Genomic DNA, 22,704 nt, shown 5'->3' with positions numbered 1-22,704 from the left:
ATCATAATCATCACCATGAATCATTTAAAGATTTTGATTACAACACTGAAACTGGACATGTAGCATGTCCAGTTAAGTTGTACATGTTTACACAGTAAGAATTGAAAGTTAATCAATGACAAGTGATTAACTTAAATTGCTTGTGATTAAATTGTTAATCTTTGATCAGTTTCTTATTTATTTTATCAAAAAAACAAAAACAAAATACTAGAGCAAAAATTATCACACTAACCCAATCAATGTTAATCCATTGATGATTGTTTTCCCATAATTAATAATATAAATATGATTAACTGTTAATTGTTGGACACGTTTGGATTGCATTTGATTTGAAATATCAATCTTGATTAACTTAATTTACCTAGTTACCAAATGGTTTATTTAATTGACAACTAATCAAATAAATAAATTGATTCATTTGAAAGTTAATTAAAAAAAAAACTCATATGATTATATAAGTAATCATATCGTTGAGCAATATACTTAATCAACAGGGGAAACTTTCATAATCTAAACTAATCAATAATCTTAAACTAGTGATGACAATTTATTTTCAATTCTAATAAAGTTGATTGTCTCAACGATATCAGGATAATCTTTGTGGCAACTTGAGACTTGGAAAAGATCATCTTATCCATTGGTCTTTATTTTATTTTTCTTATTAAATTTTGACAATTAACTAACACACAGTACAAAGCTATTAATCAATTGGAAATTTAATCAGGTAAATTGTTTGGGAACAATTTAACAATCACTATGTTGTGTCATTGATAAAAAGGTAACAAGAGATTGACCAAAATCTCAGATGAATTGATTTTTTTTTTCATCAACAATTTAATCCAATTTAATCTTTACCATCTAATTGTCAATGATTTATGATTGGTAAACAATCAAACTGTTAAACATGATTAATTTTCATCTCTAAATACAAGCTACAAATGTTATTATTCAATTACAATTCATTCATGAAAATCTATCCCTTGTTCAGAATCCAAATTCAATCCAATTAGCTGTTAAAAAGTTACTCTCATGAATTTTGATTAGCCATTTATCGTTATTAACATTTATTCAATTAACATTTCCAAATTAATTAGAACAGTAATTAACAATCAATGTATACAAAATAATTATTTCCATTTGGATTCATCAAAATGTAAAAGAAAAAAAAATTTTCGTTTCTGTTTTCATTCATCAGGAAAACTCATCAATGGGAAAAAGTATTGGAAAGGAAAAAAAAAATCTTCTCAATTTGGTGAATTCATTTATCATGAAAGTCTCAATAATTTACACCATGTAAGTCACGTGCTTTTTTATCTATAACATTTGACACCTTCAGGGGAAATTCAGTTTGATCATTTTCAGTGTGATTATATTGAAACTCAGGATGTAAGAAGATTAATTTAATATTTAAGACGAAATGTAAAGATGTAAATCTTATTCATGTTTTTTATGTTCTTTTCTCAGTTTCAACTTACCTTTTGTTGCTCATGATGTTTTCTGTCTTATTCTGAGTACTCAGGATGGATGAACTTTTTTTTACGTTAATGTATATATGAATTCATTACTTGATTGATTAATTCTGATGGCTTATTTTAATTTACTATCTGCTAATTATCAGGGAAATAGACTCACTTAACCAATGATTAATGCAAATTCATAATTGAATTTTGTTGTTATCGAGGAAATAAAAAAGTGAGATGACTTTTTTTCCGTCTCCATGTTGATGATGGTGAACAGATAATTCTGATGATGACGTTTATCATGGTTAATCGGTTTTTCTGAGACTCAATTTTAAGTGTCAGCATATTTGGTGGTAGTGATGGTGATGAGGGTGAAACTGGGCTGGTGAAAAAGTTTTTTGATTCGAAAGAACTTTTTGTTTCTAATTCTTTTTTCTCGATGTTTCCGGAAATTTTCATCGTCTTTTCTGCTACGTTTCATGATTATTGATAAACTAAAGCTAATTCGTTTAAAGTGTTTTCTTCCATGCAAAGAATTGGAAAAATTTTCTTTATCATCAAAGCGAATAAAATTCTAGAATTGTAAGAGAGCAAAAGAATATAAAGTTCTGGGAGGGAAAAAGTTCTCAGTGAATATTTGGTTTATATTCATTAGAGAGAAAGATGAAAATGGGTGAGAATCTCTCTCTCTCTCTCTCTCTCTTTCCTCTTACCCACCATGTAAATCTTATCTGAGCTTCCATGTAATCAGATTGTGTATTTATTTGTGAGTTTGCATATTACATGAATCATAAGATTAACTATAGCAATCTAATCATGCATGGAAATAAGAGAGTTAAATCCAATGAACTCACTGAGAGATGAAAGTTAATCAACACCTCACTCCCTCTTTACCACCACCACCATGAACCCCGATTACCATTAATAATATATACTTTTGTGCTGAAGTTGTTGTTGTTGGTATTAACAGTTACCTGAGATAGAAGGGAAAAAAAGCAAAAAAAAAGTTCAGTCTAATTCCATTGAAAGACTTACATGATTTCATTTTATTCATATTCTTATACAGAGAATATAATTCTGAGAATTTTTTTCCTTCCTTTCCATTTCCCTCTTTCTTAAATGTACTAATCATAATCATGATGATACTAAACAGTTTTTCTTGAGACTTGTTATCCAACAATAACAATATAATCTGAGTTTCACCAACAGAATTATTTTTTCTTGTTGTTCAGTTTCAATCAATACTAACATGGTGATAAAAATAATACTAATAATATCATTTAGCAGATTGTTTTTCTTGTCTTAACAATTACCTTAACTAAATATTTCATCAGTAAACACCAACAAAACATGATCATCAAGATGAACATGATGATAATCAAAATCCCTGTGAGTAATTCATGGTAACCAACTGATAAACTCATGATTACGACCTTGAATATGTATCAATGGTGAATCAATCATCATGTATACTGTATATTTGATGATAACATCATTAAGCTCACCATGAGTGAAATATTATTTAGGTTGATTGTTTTGCCTTGTATACAATTCAAATTGTTAATAACAATCAAAGGACAAAATTATCCCAAGGATTGATAAAGATTGACCAATGGTCAGTGTTAATGGTGATATCGTAAGTATAATTGTCATGATCATGTTGAAGACCAACAACTAACTATTATTATTATCATCATCTTTTTGGTCAAACTGGATCTCATTCATTTAATATCTCAATACATTTGAACATCTCATTGTATTGACAATACAAATGATTAGCTAATTGTAACCATTGAGAGTTAATTGGAAATTAAATTATTAATATATCAACACTTTTTTTCTTGTATCAAAATCATATCAGTTAATCAAAGCTAATTTCTCATCAATAATAATCAAATATTGTCTTATTGACCATTACTCTGAATCTTAACCTGAAATATTTAGACCAAACAATTTAGTGATTCATCTGATTTATTATCAAGAAAAAGAGTAATTTGAAAATTTAAATTGCTACTCAATGAAATAGTTAATCAAACTGTCAGTTTATATAATCAAAGTTTTACAACTTTTGAAAAGAAAGAAAAAAGAATCTAAAAAAAGTTCTAATCTAAATCAATCATATGATGACCATTATCATGATAGAAATCAACTGGATGATGAAGATGATGAGGGAAAGAAAAGGTCATGAGTTTACATAAAAAGTTTAGTTTCGAAAGTTTCAGTTCGAGAGTTCGAGAATTTTTTTTTCTTTCCCCTGATCTATAACATAATCAACGAGTTTCATGAAGTTTCTACGATTTTTTGTTCACAACAAAAAGAAATTAGAAATTAGATTGATTTGAAAATTGAAGGTAAAAAAATTTCTTCATAACTTTCACCAGAATTTATATTGATTCTTATATATATAATTGATACATCAGGTTGTTGACATTAGGAAGTTTGATTTTGATCAATTACAACAGGAAGTTAATCATCTTCATCATGATGATGATAAAACTGAACCTTAATCTAGATACATATGTAATATTATCGGAATGAATCTGAATGATGATGATGATTATACTTAATGGTTATCATTTCAATAGATAAGTAAAAATGATCAACTGATTAATGTTTATTACCAATATTTATGATGATTAATAATCAGATAATCATTATCATAATCAAAATCATCAACCATATCAATATAATTTGATTAGTTAAAAGTTATTAGCATCATCATCAGCCCACTTTACTATAACTATTGTTATTAATAGTTGATTCAGTTTCTGATATTTTTATCTCATCTGAGACACATTATCATGATGATGATAACAAATAATAATAATAATAATCATATGATGATGATGATGATGATGACACTATGATTACCTGGTTAGTTTAATGTCATTAAAATGTCATCATCATCATCTCATATTGTTGGTCATCAAAAAGCAACTTTATCAATGGTTTATCCTTAAGCATTTGGTAGCATCTTCATTCAATTGTAAAGGAATCATGATGAATGAATGAAAAATATTACATGTTTATGAGTTTAGAAATTTTCATCTTCATCATCACTGATTGTTTCAAGATCATCATCATCATCATGGGAAAAAAGGGATGATTACACAAGTCTGATGACCACCATGATGATTGATCATCTTCCAATTGGGTTGGATTATCATTTTCATTCATTTGAATTCTGCTGATCAATTTTAGATTCTCATGGATTTATTATATTCAATAGATATTTTCATCTTCCAGAATTCAATCCAGAACTTTTTTCTTCTTCTTCTTCTCCTTCCATTCACTTACAATCATGATATTCCGTATCAAAGTAAATACAATTGATTGTATTAACGATAATCAGGTATTCAATAAATTAATGATGATTACCATGAAAATTTTATCGCAATTCAGTTGGTAAATAAAAAAGTAATCATGAAATTCAGTACATATTAAAAAGACTGATGAAATTTTCATTTCCCATTTGAACAAAATGAAACATAATCTTTAGAGCATTCAGACTGTGGACTTTGAAAGGATTTTCATGATAAATTCATGGAGACAATGAATCTTTGTTCATCCTATTTTCTTTTTTTTTCACTTCTTCCTTTGTTCTGAACTTTACTCTGAATAAAATATTCAGAATCAGAATCAGAATCAGAATTTAATTTTACTTTAGTAACAATTTTCAGGCTCTTATTGATTTCTGATTAAAATTAACTTGGATTCCCCTTTAATCAATTAAACTTATGTTTAGCTTTCTGATTTGGAAACAATTAACTAAATTAACAAGTTAATCAATTTAAGGTTTTAAATTGCTCGGGTTTAATTGTTGTGGATACTTTGATTATTATTTAAAGAGAATGGGAAAATTTTAGTTACCATTTAAACTGTTTTACTTTGGAGGTTAATTAGCCAATTAAGATTTAAATTGTTGATTAAAGTTTCTTTAATTGTTATCAGTGTTTACAATTAATCATCATCTACACGGTTCATGGTTAATCAGTTAATCCGTTTCAACAATTAAAACCTTAAACAATTTACCTTATCTTATCAAACCTGCTGGTTAATATCTAGATTAACGGATCATCATTAGCTGATGTTTAGTTAATCATTATCTTAATTGTTGTTGATGGTAAAATCTATATACAGTTGATTAACTTGATGGACAATCAATTTTTAATTGTGATTTTAATTTATTTGTCTTTTTTTTCAATGGTTTTCAAAAAATTGAAGATTTTGTTTTCTCAGTTTTTTTCCTTCCTCTTTAATTAATCAAAGTTAATTAACCAATTTGAACCCTTTAATTAACTACCACACATATAAAATGTACTATTTGATTGTAAACACTTGATTAAATCAATAATTATCACCAGTTTGTATTGTTATCAATTAATCAGAAATTGTTATTATCAGATAATATTAATCACTCTCAGTTGGAGGTTATAATTATATTACTTATTTACCTTTGATTGTTGTTAATTGTTGTTGTTGTTGTCTTGTTGTTTTAATAATTAAATGTCTTCCTTGCTTTATAATCACAGGTAGTTAATTAATAACAATTGGGAAATCAAATCATCACCATCACAAGTAAATAACAATTACAATTGATGAGACACAATCAAAGTTTCATCAGTTGATTTGATAAGTGTTGTAATTTATTTGAACATCTGATTAAATCATTTGATTTTATTGATATCACGAATCTGATAATTAACTGGTGAGAGTTAATTATCTCACTAACTCTCTCATTCTCTCTCAACAATTAGCTTTAATTGTGACCAACAATTGAATTCAAGTTTCAGAATAAAAAGAAAATATCAACTCGATAAATTGTCTTAACCTCCCATTAAACATTAATTATCTTCTACTTTAATGGTTAAATAAACACTCTTCTTCTAGCCTTAATTGTGAATGTTAATCAGTTTTAATTGTCGCAATTTAATAAGTGAAAATAAAAAATTTGTTTTAATTGTGAATTTAATGTAACCTTTGAACTTGGCGGTTCCTCTCGTTTCCATGGTTACTTAGTTTTGTTACCAACACATTTGAAGATTTGTTTTTATTTCTGTGATTAAATTTGTTAATATTTCTAAATTACTTTTCGTTAATTTTTTGTTTAATTAGTTAATTGTTGACAATCAGAATTAATTTCTGCATTTTCACTCTCACTAATGGCTACATCTAGTAATCTATTATCTTCCAAGATAAGTGATGTACATAGACTATTAGTTTCTGGTAAAATTACTCCAACCCAATTATGTGAAATTTGTTTAAAGCGAGTCAATCAAACTAAACAATTAAATGGTTTAATTACAATTACAGCGGACGAAGCAATTTCTCAAGCAGAGAAATCTAGTCAACGGTATATATCAGGTGAGAATTAGATTCACATTATCCTAAGACGAAGAAGAAAAAGATTTTAAATCTTGATCAAGGTTTAGAATCCTTACTCTATTTGGTTCTAAAAGTTTAATTGTTCTCTCTCTCTCTCTATTTTTATCCTTTACCTGGTAATTAGGTAAACAATTAGGAGTCCTTGATGGTATACCGATTGCTGTTAAAGATAATTTCATGACCAAAGGCATAAAGACAACTTGTGCATCGAAAATGTTGGAAAATTTTATCCCACCTTATTCAGCGACTGTAGTTGATAAATTAATCGAAACCAATGGAAGCCTTTTAATGGGTAAAACAAATTTAGATGAATTTGCCATGGGATGTGGAGGAGTTGATTCAATTTTCGGTCCCTGTTATAACCCATGGAATTCAGGGTTACCCTTTCAAGCGATTGACCCAACAAATGATAAGATTGTCCATTCAAATGAAGAGAATCATGATCCTGATGAATGGTTCATAAGTGGAGGTACTTAAAAAGAATTTAGTGTAAAACCGCAGAAAATACTCTCAACAATTAAGTACAATTGTTAAGAAAATTTGTTGCCTTAGCAACAAAGAAGAGAAGAAAAGAAAATCAAGATGACTCATCAACCGGAATATCAGCGGCTTTTAATCAACTCTTTAGGTTAGATTAACTCAGCGCTTTAATCTCTCTATCATCTCTTATCTAAATCTCTTTCTCCCTCTTGACCTTCCGTGATTCTTATTAATTGGATTACCAAGACTAAGATAACTGGATTAATTTTCTCTGTCCACTTCTCTTTAATCTACCGAAGGCGATTCCCACCTATCTTAACAATTTTCTCTTGCTTATGAAAATCTTTCTGCGAGCTCATCATCTTTTCCATATGGGTTCATCTTCTCTCTCTTTCTCTTTTACATATCAACCAATTAATGCTACTCTAATTAGAGCATATTGAGCCGCATCTTTCTATCTCCTCTTCCTGAAGATTCACTGGAAAAAGAAAACAACAATGTGTTTCTGGTTCCAAGAAATCGTCGGCAACTCATCATAGTTTCACATATTTCCTCCATATTGCAGGCATCATTTACTTTCTTTCTCTTTCTTTTCTTGATTCACTTTCTTTTTTCTTAAAGGATGTGAAGAGAAAAAAAAGAGATTAAAAAAAGAACAAAAGCAAATGATCTATCTCTTCATTACTTAGATAATTGATATTCATAATTTGATTTCTTTTCTCTCTCACTCTCTTATAAATATTCTTTTAGGTAGTTCTGGAGGTTCTGCTGTTGCTGTTGCATCAGGAATTGTTTACGCTGCACTTGGTTCGGACACCGGTGGTTCTGTAAGAAATCCTGCCGCCCATTGTGGTATCGTCGGCTTTAAGCCAAGTTATGGAGCTTGTTCCCGTTATGGTTTGGTACCTTTAACCCATTCCATGGATACGGTTGCGATAATGGGTCGAACCGTTGACGATGTTGAAATTGTTTTCCAATCTATCCAAGGTTGGGATGTAAAAGACTCAACCAGTTCAAGGAATCATCCGTACAAACCTCTGGGAACAGAATTGCCCATTAATCAACTGACCATTGGTTTACCCGATGAGTATCTTCCTGAATTTATATCCCCAGAGATTCAGTCACTAATCAATTCAACTGTTAACCTTTTAAAATCTAAAGGCATCTCTGTGGTACCAGTTTCACTTCCCCATACACCTTATTCATTATCATGTTATTCTGTTATCAATCAAGCTGAAGTGGCCTCAAATTTTGCCTGTTACGATGGTATTCAGTATGGACATCGTTCGAGAAAAGTACTGACCACCTCCAAAGTGAACAGTAAAACATTAACCAAAGAAACCAGGACAAACTCAACGTCATCACTTTCATCATCACCTTCATCATCATCATCATCATCTTCTTCTTCTTCTTCTCCTTCTCCTTCTTCATTATCTTCATCAGAGATTGAAATTAATTCCCCAGACAATGAAACCTTTGAGAATTTCATTACATCATCAAGAGATGAAGGTTTGGGTGAAAAAGTGAAAGGTCGAATCATGGCTGGAAATTATTTCCTTTTAAAAGAAAATTATGAAAATTTTTTCCTTCGAGCTCTTAAAGTTCGAAGATTAATTGTCAATGATTTTGATAAGGTTTTCAATGACCAGAAAATTGATCTACTTTTAACACCGGTCACTTTAACCTCTTCTTGTACATACTCGGAATGGAACCGTAAAGATGCCATCAACGAAGACTATTGTACTCAACCTGCAAACTTGGCCGGACTTCCGGCCTTAAGTTTACCTTGTGCCCTTTCAAAGTCAACAAATTTACCTTTAGCTTTGCAAATAGTTGGACCTCGTTACAAAGATAATATTGTCATTGCCTTTTCGAAATTCCTTGAAAGTTTATTATCATTTCCTCGATTAGTTTACAAAGGGGATTGATGATTATCAATGAATAAATAGTTACACGAAAAGAAGAAAACAAAAAAAAAAGAAAAGGTCAAAATTTGTAGACCCACTTGTTGAACACCAAAAGATAAGATGATTTATAAATGAATGTTTATTTTAAAGTCTTTTGTGTGTAGAAAACACATATAGCATTTTAGAATTGATAAAATACAATCTGAATTAAAGATGGACAATAGAAGCTAATCAATTGTTTATACTTGATTAATGATTAGAATGAAGGTATAACCATAACAAGAGGACTTGATTGTGAAGATGATCATTTAAAAGGAATGAAGGTCATCATGATAAAGATCAAAAAAGTAGAGAGATGATTTAATTTTTTGTAGAGATTAAAAGTTTTGCTTCATTGTTGTTTTTAGGCCTAAGAATGTCTTGGAAGATGAATGAAGATGAAGATGATGGAGATGCAGATGAAGATGAAGATGAGATGAACTGTGGTAATGAATATCCAGAAGTCCAAAGGTTTACAAGTTGTTGTTATTGTTGTTGTTGTTGTGTAGAGTGAGAGGAGAGAGAGAGAGGGGAAGAGGGAGAAAGGGAGAAAGGAAGATGGTTAAAGGTGAGAGATGCTAATTTCGATAGGGTTTACAATAAGAGTATCGGTGATTCATATGCTGAGAATATGATCCTGAATGGGAAAAGCGTTTCAAACATTTTTTACATTGAAATGGTTTCTCTCCTGAATGAAGTCTTTTATGTTCAGTTAAATGGTGTTTGTGTTTAAATGCTTTACTACAAACATCGCATTTGTGTGGACGTTGTCCTGTTGTAATAAGACGGAGAGAGAGAGAGAGACAGAGAGAGGATCAGGAGAACGGAGGTAAAAAGCCAGAGAGGGAGAGAGGGAGAGAGAGAGAGAGAGATAGGAAAAGTAGGTGGAGAAAAAGAAGAAGAAAAAAATTAGTAACATGAAAAAGATAGAAAAACAAGAGAGAGAGAGAGAGAGAGTAAAAGATATAGATAAATGAATGGAATCATTTGTATTGAAAGTTTCTTTCTTTCTTTCTTTTTGATGATTGATTGAATTTAATTGTAATCAATTAGAAAGTAATTAACTTACCGGAATGTTCATATTTATGTCGAGCCAATGAGCTTGATTTGTTGAAGGTTTTCTCACATTTATCACAACTTAAAATGGTCTCAGGATGAGATAAATCAACCGGTGAAGTTGAATTGATGATCGAGATGAGGCCACTCATCGGCACTGATGATGGTAACGGTATCATAGATCGTTTTCTTGGATGGTGTTGATACTTTGATTGTTTTGAGAGTTTGTTTGTTTGCAAACAAATATTACTTTCGATATTATCAATATAATTACAATCAAAAGTTAATGCACTTTCCATTTCACTGGTATTTCGATTATTACTGTTCACTGAATCTTCATCACTGACCATTGGTCTTTTCTTGAATGACAAATCAGTTGGAACGGACATGAAAGTATCTTTTTTTAAAGATAGATCAAGTGGTGCTTCGAAACGATCAATAAAATCATCATCGAAAATTGATTGTGAATAATCAAGCGAAGGTAATAGAGCGACTGATTTATCCTCGTTGTCATTATTACAGGAGAGGCCACTATTGACATTAATGTCGTTTGAACGATTCATCCATTGATTGTTGACAGTGAATATGTTGAAAGGGTCAAATGGATTGATGGAAAGTTGTTGATGAGCATTTCCATTGATTAGAGATGGAATTGAGTTGAACAGGGATGATTTTAATTTAGATAAACTATGAACATTATTTAGGGTTCTCTGAGATTCCAGCAGAACCTGAGCAATCTCGGTGAAAGTGTTATGAAACGTTGCTGTGGTTGGTAAATGGTACGGTGGTAACGTATAAGGCGGTAAATGGTACGGTGGACATTGGTACGGTGGTAATTGGAACGGTTTAATTTCCTGTGGGGAACAAGTTGGCAAATGGTTAATGTTTTTGTTTACATTGTTGTTGTTGTTGTGGTTGTGGTTGTTGTTTGTAATTAAATTGTTATGTTGTTGTTGTTGTTGTTGTTGTTGAGAATGAGAATGATGAGAATGAGAGTGAGAGTGATGATTACCAAGGTTTGTGTTGGTAAAATGATGGCTAAGATTGTTAGCAATTAAATTGTGATGATGATTAAGAATATTGTTAACAGCACTAGGAGAAATTAAATTGCCATTGACACTACCATTAGTTGAGGTATTCATTATACTGTTATTATTATTATCGTTTACATGGTTAATATTGTTGTTGTTTTTGTTGGTGTTTTGGTTGTGATTGTGGTTGTTGTTGGTGGTGTTTATGTTGGTGTTGGTGTTGGTGTTGGACACTTTGAGATTAACTTTGAAACATTTTTTACTTGTTAAATGTGATGAATATGATCCAGAGTGGGAGAAACGTTTACCACAGTGGGAACATTGGAAGGGTTTATCACCTGAGTGGATTCTTATGTGTTCCTTGAGGTGATGTTTGAATTTAAAAGCTTTACCACATTCGGGACACTTAAATTTACGGTTTGTAAATGATTTAAATGTTGTTGTTGTTGTTGTTGTTGTTTCCATGATGGGGTTAAAGGTGATCACAACTGTAATTTAAATAGAAATGGTCAAAGGTTTGGACAACCAGGTGATCTAGTAAATAACTTTGGTCATCTTTTGGGACGAAATTAAAAACAATAAAAGTAAAACAATTGATTTTATATGAGAGGATGAGGAAGATGAGAAGGAGGGTTATGATGGGAGGTATATGGAAGGATGAAAGGGAGCAGAAGATGAAAAGAGAGAGAGAGAGAGAGAGAAAGATAAAGGAATGAAGATGAAAGAAGATGAAAGAAGATAAGATAAAGAAAAGTAAACAATCAAAAGAGAATTTTTTGTTTTTCTATCACAGGTCAGTTTTCATTAGAAAATGAAACTTTTTTCAAGAGAATCAACAATCTAATCCTTTTGGTGTCTTCCTATTCCTCTTCTAACTAACGCCATCTATTTAATTCTTACAATTAAAAGTAATTTGATTCATTTGGTTAACTTGATCTAGTTAATTGTCGCAATTTCATCATTTTACAATTTGTCATTTTCCATTTGACTGAGAAGTTTTTTTTCCTTTCGAGTTTGTGTTAAAATTGTTCATTTACACAAACAATTTGATTGTTGATCTTAATTGTTTAGAAGGATTTTCTTAAGTAAATTGTGTATGTTAACATGAGAAATCAAAGGTAAATAAATTATCCCTTTTTCGGTGTCAACATTTATAATCCACTTTCAAAGGGATAATCTTTTAATTCAATTAATAACTTTGAGGTGCTTCATGTTACCTGTTTGTTAACTTCCAAAGAGTTAATTGTTAATCAATATCAGTAGATTATCCCTCGTATTGTTTAATGATATGTTGTGAATAAAGGAAAACAATTAGAGAGAGAGAATATGTAATCATTGTTGTTGATTTAATTTAATCCAGTTCTTTAATTATGTTACAATTTGGTGTTTATGGCAATTGGAAGCATCTTCAATGTCAAATTTTGTCTTTTTTTGTTTGTTTCTTTGTTTTCGTTGCAAGATAATCAATCTAATTTTCTTGTATTAATACAATCATATGATTTATATTATTTTTTTTTCTCTTGTATAACAACAATAATAGTAAATAATAATAATACATAATAATAATAGTTAATTATATTGTAATAATTAGAGATTGTGTAGGTTTGTGAAAGAAAGAGAGAGAGAGAGAGAGAAAGAAATTAATTTGGACAGTATTTTAGAATTGATAAAATACAATTTGAATTAAAGATGGACAGTAGAAGCTAATCAATTGTTTATACTGATGATTTGGATGAAGGGATAACCAGAGGGAGAAAGAGAGAGAGACAGAAAGGGGATTTGATTGTAAAGATGATCATTTAAAAGGAATGAAGATTATCATGATGTTTCCATGGTGGAGAGAAAGAGAGATGATTTAATTTTTTTGTAGAGATTAAAAGTTTTGCTTCATTGTTGTTTTTAGGCCTAAGAATGTCTTGGAAGATGAATGAAGATGAAGATGATGGAGATGCAGATGAAGATGAAGATGAGATGACCTGTGGTAATGAATATCCAGAAGTCCAAAGGTTTACAAGTTGTTATTGTTGTTGTTGTTGTGTAGAGTGAGAGGAGAGAGAGAGGGAAGAGGAGAAAGGGAGAAAGGGAGAAAGGGAGAAAGGAAGATGGTTAAAGGTGAGAGATGCTAATTTCGATAGGGTTTACAATAAGAGTATCGGTGATTCATATGCTGAGAATATGATCCTGAATGGGAAAAGCGTTTCAAACATTTTTTACATTGAAATGGTTTCTCTCCTGAATGAAGTCTTTTATGTTCAGTTAAATGGTGTTTGTGTTTAAATGCTTTACTACAAACATCGCATTTGTGTGGACGTTGTCCTGTTGTAATAAGACGGAGAGAGAGAGAGAAGATCAGGAGAACGGAGGTAAAAAGCCAGAGAGGGAGAGAGAGAGAGAGGGAGAGAGAGAGAGAGGGAGAGAGAGAGAGAGAGAAAGAAATTAATTTGGACAGTATTTTAGAATTGATAAAATACAATTTGAATTAAAGATGGACAGTAGAAGCTAATCAATTGTTTATACTGATGATTTGGATGAAGGGATAACCAGAGGGAGAAAGAAAGAGAGAGACAGAAAGGGGATTTGATTGTAAAGATGATCATTTAAAAGGAATGAAGATTATCATGATGTTTCCATGGTGGAGAGAAAGAGAGATGATTTAATTTTTTTGTAGAGATTAAAAGTTTTGCTTCATTGTTGTTTTTAGGCCTAAGAATGTCTTGGAAGATGAATGAAGATGAAGATGATGGAGATGGAGATGAAGATGAAGATGAGATGACCTGTGGTAATGAATATCCAGAAGTCCAAAGGTTTACAAGTTGTTATTGTTGTTGTTGTTGTGTAGAGTGAGAGGAGAGGAGAGAGAGATGGAGTGAGAGAGGAAGAGGGAGAAAGGGAGAAAGGAAAATGGTTAAAGGTGAGAGATGCTAATTTCGATAGGGTTTACAATAAGAGTATCGGTGATTCATATGCTGAGAATATGATCCTGAATGGGAAAAGCGTTTCAAACATTTTTTACATTGAAATGGTTTCTCTCCTGAATGAAGTCTTTTATGTTCAGTTAAATGGTGTTTGTGTTTAAATGCTTTACTACAAACATCGCATTTGTGTGGACGTTGTCCTGTTGTAATAAGACGGAGAGAGAGAGAGACAGAGAGAGGATCAGGAGAACGGAGGTAAAAAACCAGAGAGGGAGAGAGAGAGAGAGAGAGAGAGAGAGAGGAAAAGTAGGTGGAGAAAAAGAAGAAGAAAAAAAATTAGTAACATGAAAAAGATAGAAAAACAAGAGAGAGAGAGAGAGTAAAAAGATATAGATAAATGAATGGAATCATTTGTATTGAAAGTTTGTTTCTTTCTTTTTGATGATTGATTGAATTTAATTGTAATCAATTAGAAAGTAATTAACTTACCGGAATGTTCATATTTATGTCGAGCCAATGAGCTTGATTTGTTGAAAGTTTTCTCACATTTATCACAACTTAAAATGGTCTCTGAATTGTATAAATCAATCGGTGAAGATGAATTAGTGTTTGAAATAAGGCTACTTGCTGGTGTAATACTAGATTGTAATTGTTGATTATTGTGATGATGGTGATGAAGATGATCACTATTCTGGTTAGATGATGGTGATTGGCAATTTGAATCATCTAAAGGATCATTTTGTGAACGAGCTGGTGAACTTTTAACACTGTTGTTAGTTGTAGTGTTGTTGATTGTGTTTAATTGCGTCGGTGACATTGGTGACATTGGGCTACTTTGTTGACTCGAACAGGGTGAAGATGAGGTTGTTGGTTGTCTCTGGTTCTTGGGTTTGGGTTGTTGTGGTGTCGTTGGTGCTAATGTACCTTCAACCGGAGATGCTGATGATGGTAACGGAATCGGTGATTGTTTTCGTGGATGGTGCTGATGATTTGATTGACTTTTTATCTGTCCAATTGGTGAACAATTTACTTGTTGTTGTGTAGGTGTTGTAACTGATACCTGAGACTGTGATTGCAGTGAAATTGGTGATGGAGTAAATTGTTGATTTCGTTGTTGTTTCTGGTGAAAATTAGTTGATGATTGTTGATGATTAGTTTGCTTAGTACGTTTACTTGATTGGAAACAAATTTTACTTTGAATATTATCAATATAATTGCTACTTCCACCACCACCACCACCGAGTTAATTTACTTTTATTTTTACTGGTATTCTTATTATTGGTGTTGACTGAATCATCATCATCACTGACCAGTGGCCTTTTCTTACATGACAAATCAGTTGGAACGGATTTAGATGTATCTTTTTTTACAGATAAATCAAGTGGAGCTTCAAAACGATCAATAAAATCATCATCACAAATTAATTTACGATTATTAATCAAAGGTAATACAGTAATTGTTGTATCACCATTGTTATTATTACCACTACAGGTGATGCCGCTATTACCGTTATTATTTGACCGGTGGTGTAGATTGTTAATCTTTGAGTAATTACTTATATTACTGTGATTGTTGTTGTTGTTGTTGGCACTGTTCAAACAATCAATTGTATTGTTGTTGTTACGATGATGATTGTTGGTGTTGATGTTTTGTAAATGGTGATTTAAATGATGAGCGTTGCAGTTACCATTAATTATGGTGGGAATTGCAGTAATTGTAGTGGACAGGCTTGATTTTAATTTAGATAAACTATGAACATTATTTAGGGTTCTCTGAGATTCCAGCAGAACCTGAGCAATCTCGGTGAAAGTGTTATGAAACGTTGCTGTGGTTGGTAAATGGTACGGTGGTAACGTATAAGGCGGTAAATGGTACGGTGGACATTGGTACGGTGGTAATTGGAACGGTTTAATTTCCTGTGGGGAACAAGTTGGCAAATGGTTAATGTTTTTGTTTACATTGTTGTTGTTGTTGTGGTTGTGGTTGTGGTTGTTGTTTGTAATTAAATTGTTATGTTGTTGTTGTTGTTGTTGTTGAGAATGATGAGAATGAGAGTGAGAGTGATGATTACCAAGGTTTGTGTTGGTAAAATGATGGCTAAGATTGTTAGCAATTAAATTGTGATGATGATTAAGAATATTGTTAACAGCACTAGGAGAAATTAAATTGCCATTGACACTACCATTAGTTGAGGTATTCATTATACTGTTATTATTATTATCGTTTACATGGTTAATATTGTTGTTGTTTTTGTTGGTGTTTTGGTTGTGATTGTGGTTGTTGTTGGTGGTGTTTATGTTGGTGTTGGTGTTGGACACTTTGAGATTAACTTTGAAACATTTTTTACTTGTTAAATGTGATGAATATGATCCAGAGTGGGAGAAACGTTTACCACAGTGGGAACATTGGAAGGGTTTATCACCTGAGTGGATTCTTATGTGTTCCTTGAGGTGATGTTTGAATTTAAAAGCTTTACCACATTCGGGACACTTAAATTTACGATCTGTAAGTGATTTAGTCGCTGGTGTTTGGGTTTTGGTTGTTGGTGTTGTTGTTGTATCCATTATGGGTGTTTGTTGGGTGATTGTTTAGATTTGATCACAATTAAGACAACTTTCAATGTTTAAGGTTGATAAACCAGGTATCGTTTAAATGACTTTGGTCAACATTGGAAATTAAATTAAAAACATCAAAGTAAAACAAGAAGCCACTGATTTTGTATCTGTAAGAAGATGATGATAGAGTGATGAGGATGAGGAAGAGGAGGTGTTGTATGATGATTGGAAGATAGGGATGAGAGAGAGAGAGAGAGAGAAGAAGAAGAAAATTAGAATTAGCTTTTAGAAGCTGAGAAAATGTCGGTAAATTGTTTTTCTTTTTCTTAATTAAGTCATGGGATTAAATTTGGATTTGTTGATCTCTGGTAATATTTAAACGATTAACTTTCACTCGTGAATGTACAAAAGGGACAAGAGATTTGCAGGAAAAAACAACTGATTCAAAGGTGTAATTGGTAATGAACAAGGTGCAATTATCTCTTGTCGGACTCTTCATCTTTAAGAGAGAGAGATAATCCTTTAATCCAATAGACTGAACGGTCTTCGAGTTGACTTTTAAATCGAGTTTACAATAATCAGAGTAACCGGTTCCAAAGAAAAAGGAAAGATTAAAAAAAAGAGCAGTAAATAAATTGGACCATTAGATTATCCCTGAGATTATCTCTTGGAAAAAATTCCGACGAAAAAAAGTGAATTCTTTTTTCGGTTCATTCTTATTCATTGGAAAAAAAAATTCTATCTCATGATTGTGTGAACTACTTTTTCCATGTTGGAAGAAGAAAAAAAAATTTTTCGTTTACATTTTTCTCTCTCCTGAAATTCATCATCATCATTGTATCTTTCATCTCGACTTATCATCTTCATCATTACCACCCCACCATGAAAAAGGTACATGATTAATTGAAATTAAATGAATGAGAATCAGTGAGTTAGTTAACTTATTAAATGGTTAATGATAAATGATTAAGTTAAATCTTGTTGGGTAATAATTGATATCAACACAGAAGAAGATGAAAAAAAAGTAAATAAGATTGTGGATATAAAATCTATGAGATTAATTTCTGATGATGATGATGATGAGATTTGAGAGTAACAAATAGTAGTAGTTACAAATAACATTAAAGATGAGACCAGGAAAAGGAAAAGAGGGAGAAGAAGATTGAGAGAGAGAGAGAGAGAGAGAGGAAGGAAGAAGGAGGAGAAGATGAAGGCGGAGAAGATGAAGATGAAGAAGAAGAGAAAAAGAAAAAAAAAGTTCGAATATAAACTTGTCACATACATATGATATTTTTGGATGTTTCTTTTTCACTGATTGACCAAATTTCTCCTGATAAAGGTTAGGATCAAAAGGGAATCATCATCATCTTCATCATTTTTATCTTTATCTTTCTTGTAACTAGAAGTTGTGATGTATCATAAAGACAGAGGAAAAAGATGGATAGAGAGAGAGAAAGAGAAAGAGAGAAAGAAGGTGTAGATGATGAGGAGGAGGATGAAAAATCCTGCATCACATTTTGGCAATAGTTAAATGAAAGGTAAGTATAGAGATGGAGAGACGAAGATGATGATGATGATGATGATGATGAGGATAAGAGATTCATACTTTTATTGGGATGCATTGGAATCTTCAAAAAGGAAGTCAACTGGATGTAAGTAAACTTTTCTCATCAGTAAATAGTCAAGTTAATCTATTTTTTTTCATCATCATCACCTACACCTTTATCCTCATCCTCATCATCATCTTCCTCAAACATGAGCCTTTTTTGATAACTGATAATAATAAAAAAAGAAGACACAACTTTTTGATAGATTTGGACAAACAAATAGTCACATCATTTTCATCATCATTTTAGTAGCATCCTCATCACTTGATCTACCACCACCATCACCACCCACTTTCCTCCTTGAAAGTAGTAACATCATCATTTGCTCAGTCAAACTTATTTACTGTTGATTTAATGAAAAAAACTTTCACTTTGAAGGTTCACTGTGTTTAAATCAACTATTTCTCTCTCTCTCTCTCTCTCTCTCACTCAGTGGTCATCTCTTCAGACGATATTATATTGACCAGATATAATATTTATTTATATGTTTGATAGAGTAAATTTATTTATTTCTTCTCTCTCTCTCTCTCTCTCCTCCTTATCCACCCACTTTCCACCACCATTTTCCCACCTTCTCGGTGATTCCTTAACCTTCCCAATCAATTATAATGAACAGTAGATTTTACTATTAATCCCTGAACTACATGAATAAAGATGGAATGTGAATACTATCATGAAGATGAAGAAACATCATCATCATCATTCCTGTATAATAATAATAATAATTGACAGAATCATTGAAAGATTATTTATCCAAAAGTCTATCATCTAAATTGACTCAAAATGTTTCACATAAATATTATATTTCTATCATGATAATTACACCTCATTCTCAGCAATAAGGATAATTCATTCATTTCTAGATTAATTCCAATCATCAACAACATGATAAACTCATAACACACCTTTGGAAATCCAATTGCCAGGTTACACCTTTTCAACCATAATCATGATGATGATGATGAAACTCAGTTGAAATTAACTGAAATAATCAAACTATTCAAACTTCCCATGTAATGAAAATATTATCATCATTTGCTTTTCCATCAAGGGATAAATTGTCAACAAAAGGATTAGCTTTAAGTATCACAAAATTGAAGACAGATCATGAAATCAACTCGATTAAATAATGATGATAATTGTTGTTGATGATGATGAATACTAATTGTTGATCATTTATCAAACTAAAACATTGAACTCGAAAAGTTTTTCATATTATTCTGAAGGTGGGAGGATAAGGAGGAAGAGAGAGAGGAAAAAATTTCCACCGTCTCTTTTTTTTTCGCTCTCATGTTTCTTATGATAATAATTTTCAATTTCCTTTTTCTCTCCTCTGTGATTCCAAGGGCGTTTTTCACTGCTCAGGAAAAAAACACCAAAGGAAGAAGAGAATTTCTTATATTCTTTTTATCATCATCTCTATGTGACACTCGGTGTGTCCATGTGAACTTTTAGCTTTTCCTCCTATTCGCTGGGCTTTTTTTTCACACACTCATATGACAATTTTTTGGAAGCTAATTAACTGATTGTCTTAATTAGGCTTTACAAAGACAATCAGTGATCATTATCATCATCATCATCATCATCTTGTTCATCTTCATCTTACATTGTTAATTGTTAATCAATAACAATAATCAAAGTAATATCAGTTTTCACCTTCTGCCAACAAATTAAATGCACAACTAAAAATAACAATTAAGGAGACAATTAAATCTTGATGAAAGATCATAATTGGCTGGAAATTGTTAAAACAATCAAACTCTACAATCAAATAACAACAATTAAATATTTAAAGTAAACTTTTACTCCATAATAACAATTTATATATCCAAACAATTAGCAACTTAATACACAATCAATTAAATAATAATAATATTGATTATTGATAAAAGTAAAGGTTTTTCAATGGGAAAAATAAATATCAGTTTACTTTTGGTTTTCTCGTTTAAGAAAATTAAAAATAACAACAATCAACAAATAAACAAAGCAAAAAAAAAAGCCTTACGGTAATTAAAACAAATCATTATCATGATTCATGATGAATTTAATCAAATTCATCATGATGAGGTTGATGATTGAAGACACACAATGGTTACTGCTTGAGGGTTAATTGTTGTTAAACATCCGATTATGAACATGATAAGAAACAGGGTTGAATAATGATGAGAATTCATTTCAATGAATCTTTTCAAATTAGTTATATAATCATAGTAATAATAATCATCCTCATCATTAGATAATTTAATGAACGATGAAGATGAGGATGAGGATGAGGATGGAAATGTAAAGGTAGAGGGTGGATTTTATAACGTTCTGATGAACCTTTGGAAATAAACTTCCGTGTCTATTAACATTTTAAACTAATATTCAAGTTGTGTTCTTGTTATTAGATAATATCAATGAGATTCAGTTCCTTTGCTTTCAGGGGTAATTATCATCATTCTGTAGATGAATTTATCACCATCATCATCATGATGACAATTTCTCTCTGCTCATTTTTTTTTTGTTTCTCTTCATTTTCATCAATTGAATAAAATGAAAATTCAGTTATGAGTGAACAGAAAACAGAAAATGAATAAAATTGTTCTAACTCGAAGAGGAAGAAATAAAGAAAAAAAAATTACTTCGAAAAATGTTCCAAGGTGGAAAAGAATTTTGTTTTTCTCATCTCCTTGTAAGGGATACCCTGTATCTCTTTTATTTTCCTACAAATCATTTACTATACTTTCAAAGATCTCTAACAATTTAGCTCAATTATATTCAATTCAATTCAATTAACTTCAATTTAATTCAATTAGTTGTAAAGGTTTTTTTTCTGGTGATGAACTGATGTGGTTGATGTTGATCTCTTGTTGTTGTTTCATGTATTTTTTTTAAAAAAAAAGATGAAGATTAGAGGATGAGGTGTAATTGAAGGTGGTGATGATGATGATGATCATGATGATGATGGTGTTAAGTGTATATCTTGTTAAGGAGGTAAAGGAAAGAGTGAAAATGTTTCTGAAATATTATCTTCTTATCTGATTATCTTCATGATGATTAAGGTAAACACACACACATTTAAATATATACAGAGAATGAGAGAGAAAATAAAACTTAAGGTGTAATATTAGTAGAAGAAGATAAATAATAATGTATTAATATACCTGAAGATATTCAAGATGATGAAGATGAGGATGAGAGTGATGAAGATAATGGATTATGAGATGGTAAAGGTTACAAGATGATAGATGAGGGTTTAAAAGGTGATGATGGCTCGATGATGATCCAATAAATTCAGGTGAATGGGAAAAAATTGTCGATCACAATGTTTTAAATATAAATAACGGGACTTAAAACACAAGATTAGATTTTGTTTTGTTTTTCTTGTTAATCTAATCAATTGAAACCACTAAAGGTTGACAAATAGGTGGAGTAGGTGGATAAGAAGGTAAATTAAAGGTAAAAGTTGGTAAGGTAGTGGTGATTGTTGTAGTTTTGTTGGTGATGATTGTGTTCGTGGTGGTGTTGGTGTTGGTATCGGTGATTGTGGTGGTGTTGGTTGTGGTGGTGATGGCGAGAGTGGGAGGTGTAAGATTGTAAACTGAAATTAATAGAAACACAAATAAATATAAAAAAATGTGATTACCAAAAAATGATGTTGGTGTTAAAGTCATTTTAGTGAATGGGATAAACACATTGGAACTTTTTTACTCAGTGAAAATTTAGTTTTTTCACTGCACACAGAAAATTACAACATGAACATGATCCTTGCAAACAGCGACTGAGTCAATGGAATAGAAAACGAGTGAGCAAATGAGTGAGTGAGGGAGGTCCTCTTTCTTTCTTGTTCTCTTTCTTCTTCTATTGATGAGAAGATGATGAGGATGGAGAAAAAGAGGAGATGAGGATGAAGATGAAGATAATGATGGAGAGAGAGAGAGAGAGAAAGATCCGTTAATTTATTTTAACCTTTACTTTTTTCCCTATGATGGATATAAAGTCAAACCTGGGATCTTTTTTGTAATAGGAAAACAAGAGCAAGGTTGAATGAGAGAGAGATGAAGTAACTGTAAAAATCAGTGAAACTTATTCTATTATATTTATTTGTTTCTCTCTCTCTCCTTTTCGCTCTTTTATCTTCTTTTTCTCTTTCTTTTCTTCTCTTTCTTCAAGTCTTAAGCACGCGTTACGCAGGTTTGAGGTTGAGTAAAGAGAGAGAGAGAGAGAGAGAGAGTACCTTGGGCACGTGGTAAGAGTTTGTTGTTATCATCAATGCGACATCAACAT

General features: G+C 31.3%; 2 protein-coding genes and 1 long non-coding RNA gene across 3 annotated transcripts; 1 reads left to right on the top strand and 2 right to left on the bottom strand.

Annotated features, from left to right (window-relative positions):
- Positions 1–716: 716 nt before the first annotated feature.
- On the bottom strand, positions 717–6,151 carry LOC128389344 (uncharacterized). Its single transcript, XR_008325449.1, has 3 exons — positions 5,915–6,151; positions 2,178–2,434; positions 717–2,034 (listed from the first exon to the last, which is right to left on the bottom strand). It is a non-coding gene; the product is annotated as an uncharacterized LOC128389344 (long non-coding RNA).
- Positions 6,152–9,463, top strand: LOC128389343 (glutamyl-tRNA(Gln) amidotransferase subunit A, mitochondrial-like). Its single transcript, XM_053348904.1, has 3 exons — positions 6,152–6,824; positions 6,970–7,314; positions 8,076–9,463. The coding sequence occupies exons 1-3, from the start codon at positions 6,623–6,625 to the stop codon at positions 9,251–9,253; spliced, it is 1,725 nt and encodes a 574-aa protein (XP_053204879.1). The 5' UTR covers positions 6,152–6,622; the 3' UTR covers positions 9,254–9,463.
- LOC128389548 (putative uncharacterized protein DDB_G0286901) lies at positions 9,349–22,139 on the bottom strand. The gene is made up of 5 exons (XM_053349152.1): positions 21,582–22,139; positions 15,494–16,995; positions 14,763–15,339; positions 10,341–11,846; positions 9,349–10,043 (listed from the first exon to the last, which is right to left on the bottom strand). The coding sequence occupies exons 2-5, from the start codon at positions 16,835–16,837 to the stop codon at positions 9,850–9,852; spliced, it is 3,621 nt and encodes a 1,206-aa protein (XP_053205127.1). The 5' UTR covers positions 16,838–16,995; positions 21,582–22,139; the 3' UTR covers positions 9,349–9,849.
- Between the last annotated feature and the right edge of the window lie 565 nt (positions 22,140–22,704).

Source organism: Panonychus citri, unplaced genomic scaffold (genome assembly GCF_014898815.1).
Source record: "Panonychus citri isolate SS breed McGregor unplaced genomic scaffold, ASM1489881v1 Contig00108, whole genome shotgun sequence".
NCBI lineage: Eukaryota > Metazoa > Arthropoda > Arachnida > Trombidiformes > Tetranychidae > Panonychus > Panonychus citri.
This window is presented reverse-complemented; position numbering and strand designations above follow the sequence as displayed.

What these genes read in the sequence shown, in the direction of transcription:
- LOC128389343 (XM_053348904.1), top strand. Translation starts at nt 6,623, where the DNA reads ATGGCTACATCTAGTAATCTATTATCTTCCAAGATAAGTGATGTACAT. An exon ending in TAGTCAACGGTATATATCAG is followed by an intron (nt 6,825 to 6,969) that starts GTGAGAATTAGA and finishes CCTGGTAATTAG; the next exon opens with GTAAACAATTAGGAGTCCTT. An exon ending in TGAATGGTTCATAAGTGGAG is followed by an intron (nt 7,315 to 8,075) that starts GTACTTAAAAAG and finishes ATATTCTTTTAG; the next exon opens with GTAGTTCTGGAGGTTCTGCT.
- LOC128389548 (XM_053349152.1), bottom strand. Translation starts at nt 16,837, where the DNA reads ATGGATACAACAACAACACCAACAACCAAAACCCAAACACCAGCGACT. An exon ending in ACATAAATATGAACATTCCG is followed by an intron (nt 11,847 to 14,762) that starts GTAAGTTAATTA and finishes TTTAAATTACAG; the next exon opens with TTGTGATCACCTTTAACCCC. An exon ending in ACATAAATATGAACATTCCG is followed by an intron (nt 10,044 to 10,340) that starts GTAAGTTAATTA and finishes TTATTACAACAG; the next exon opens with GACAACGTCCACACAAATGC.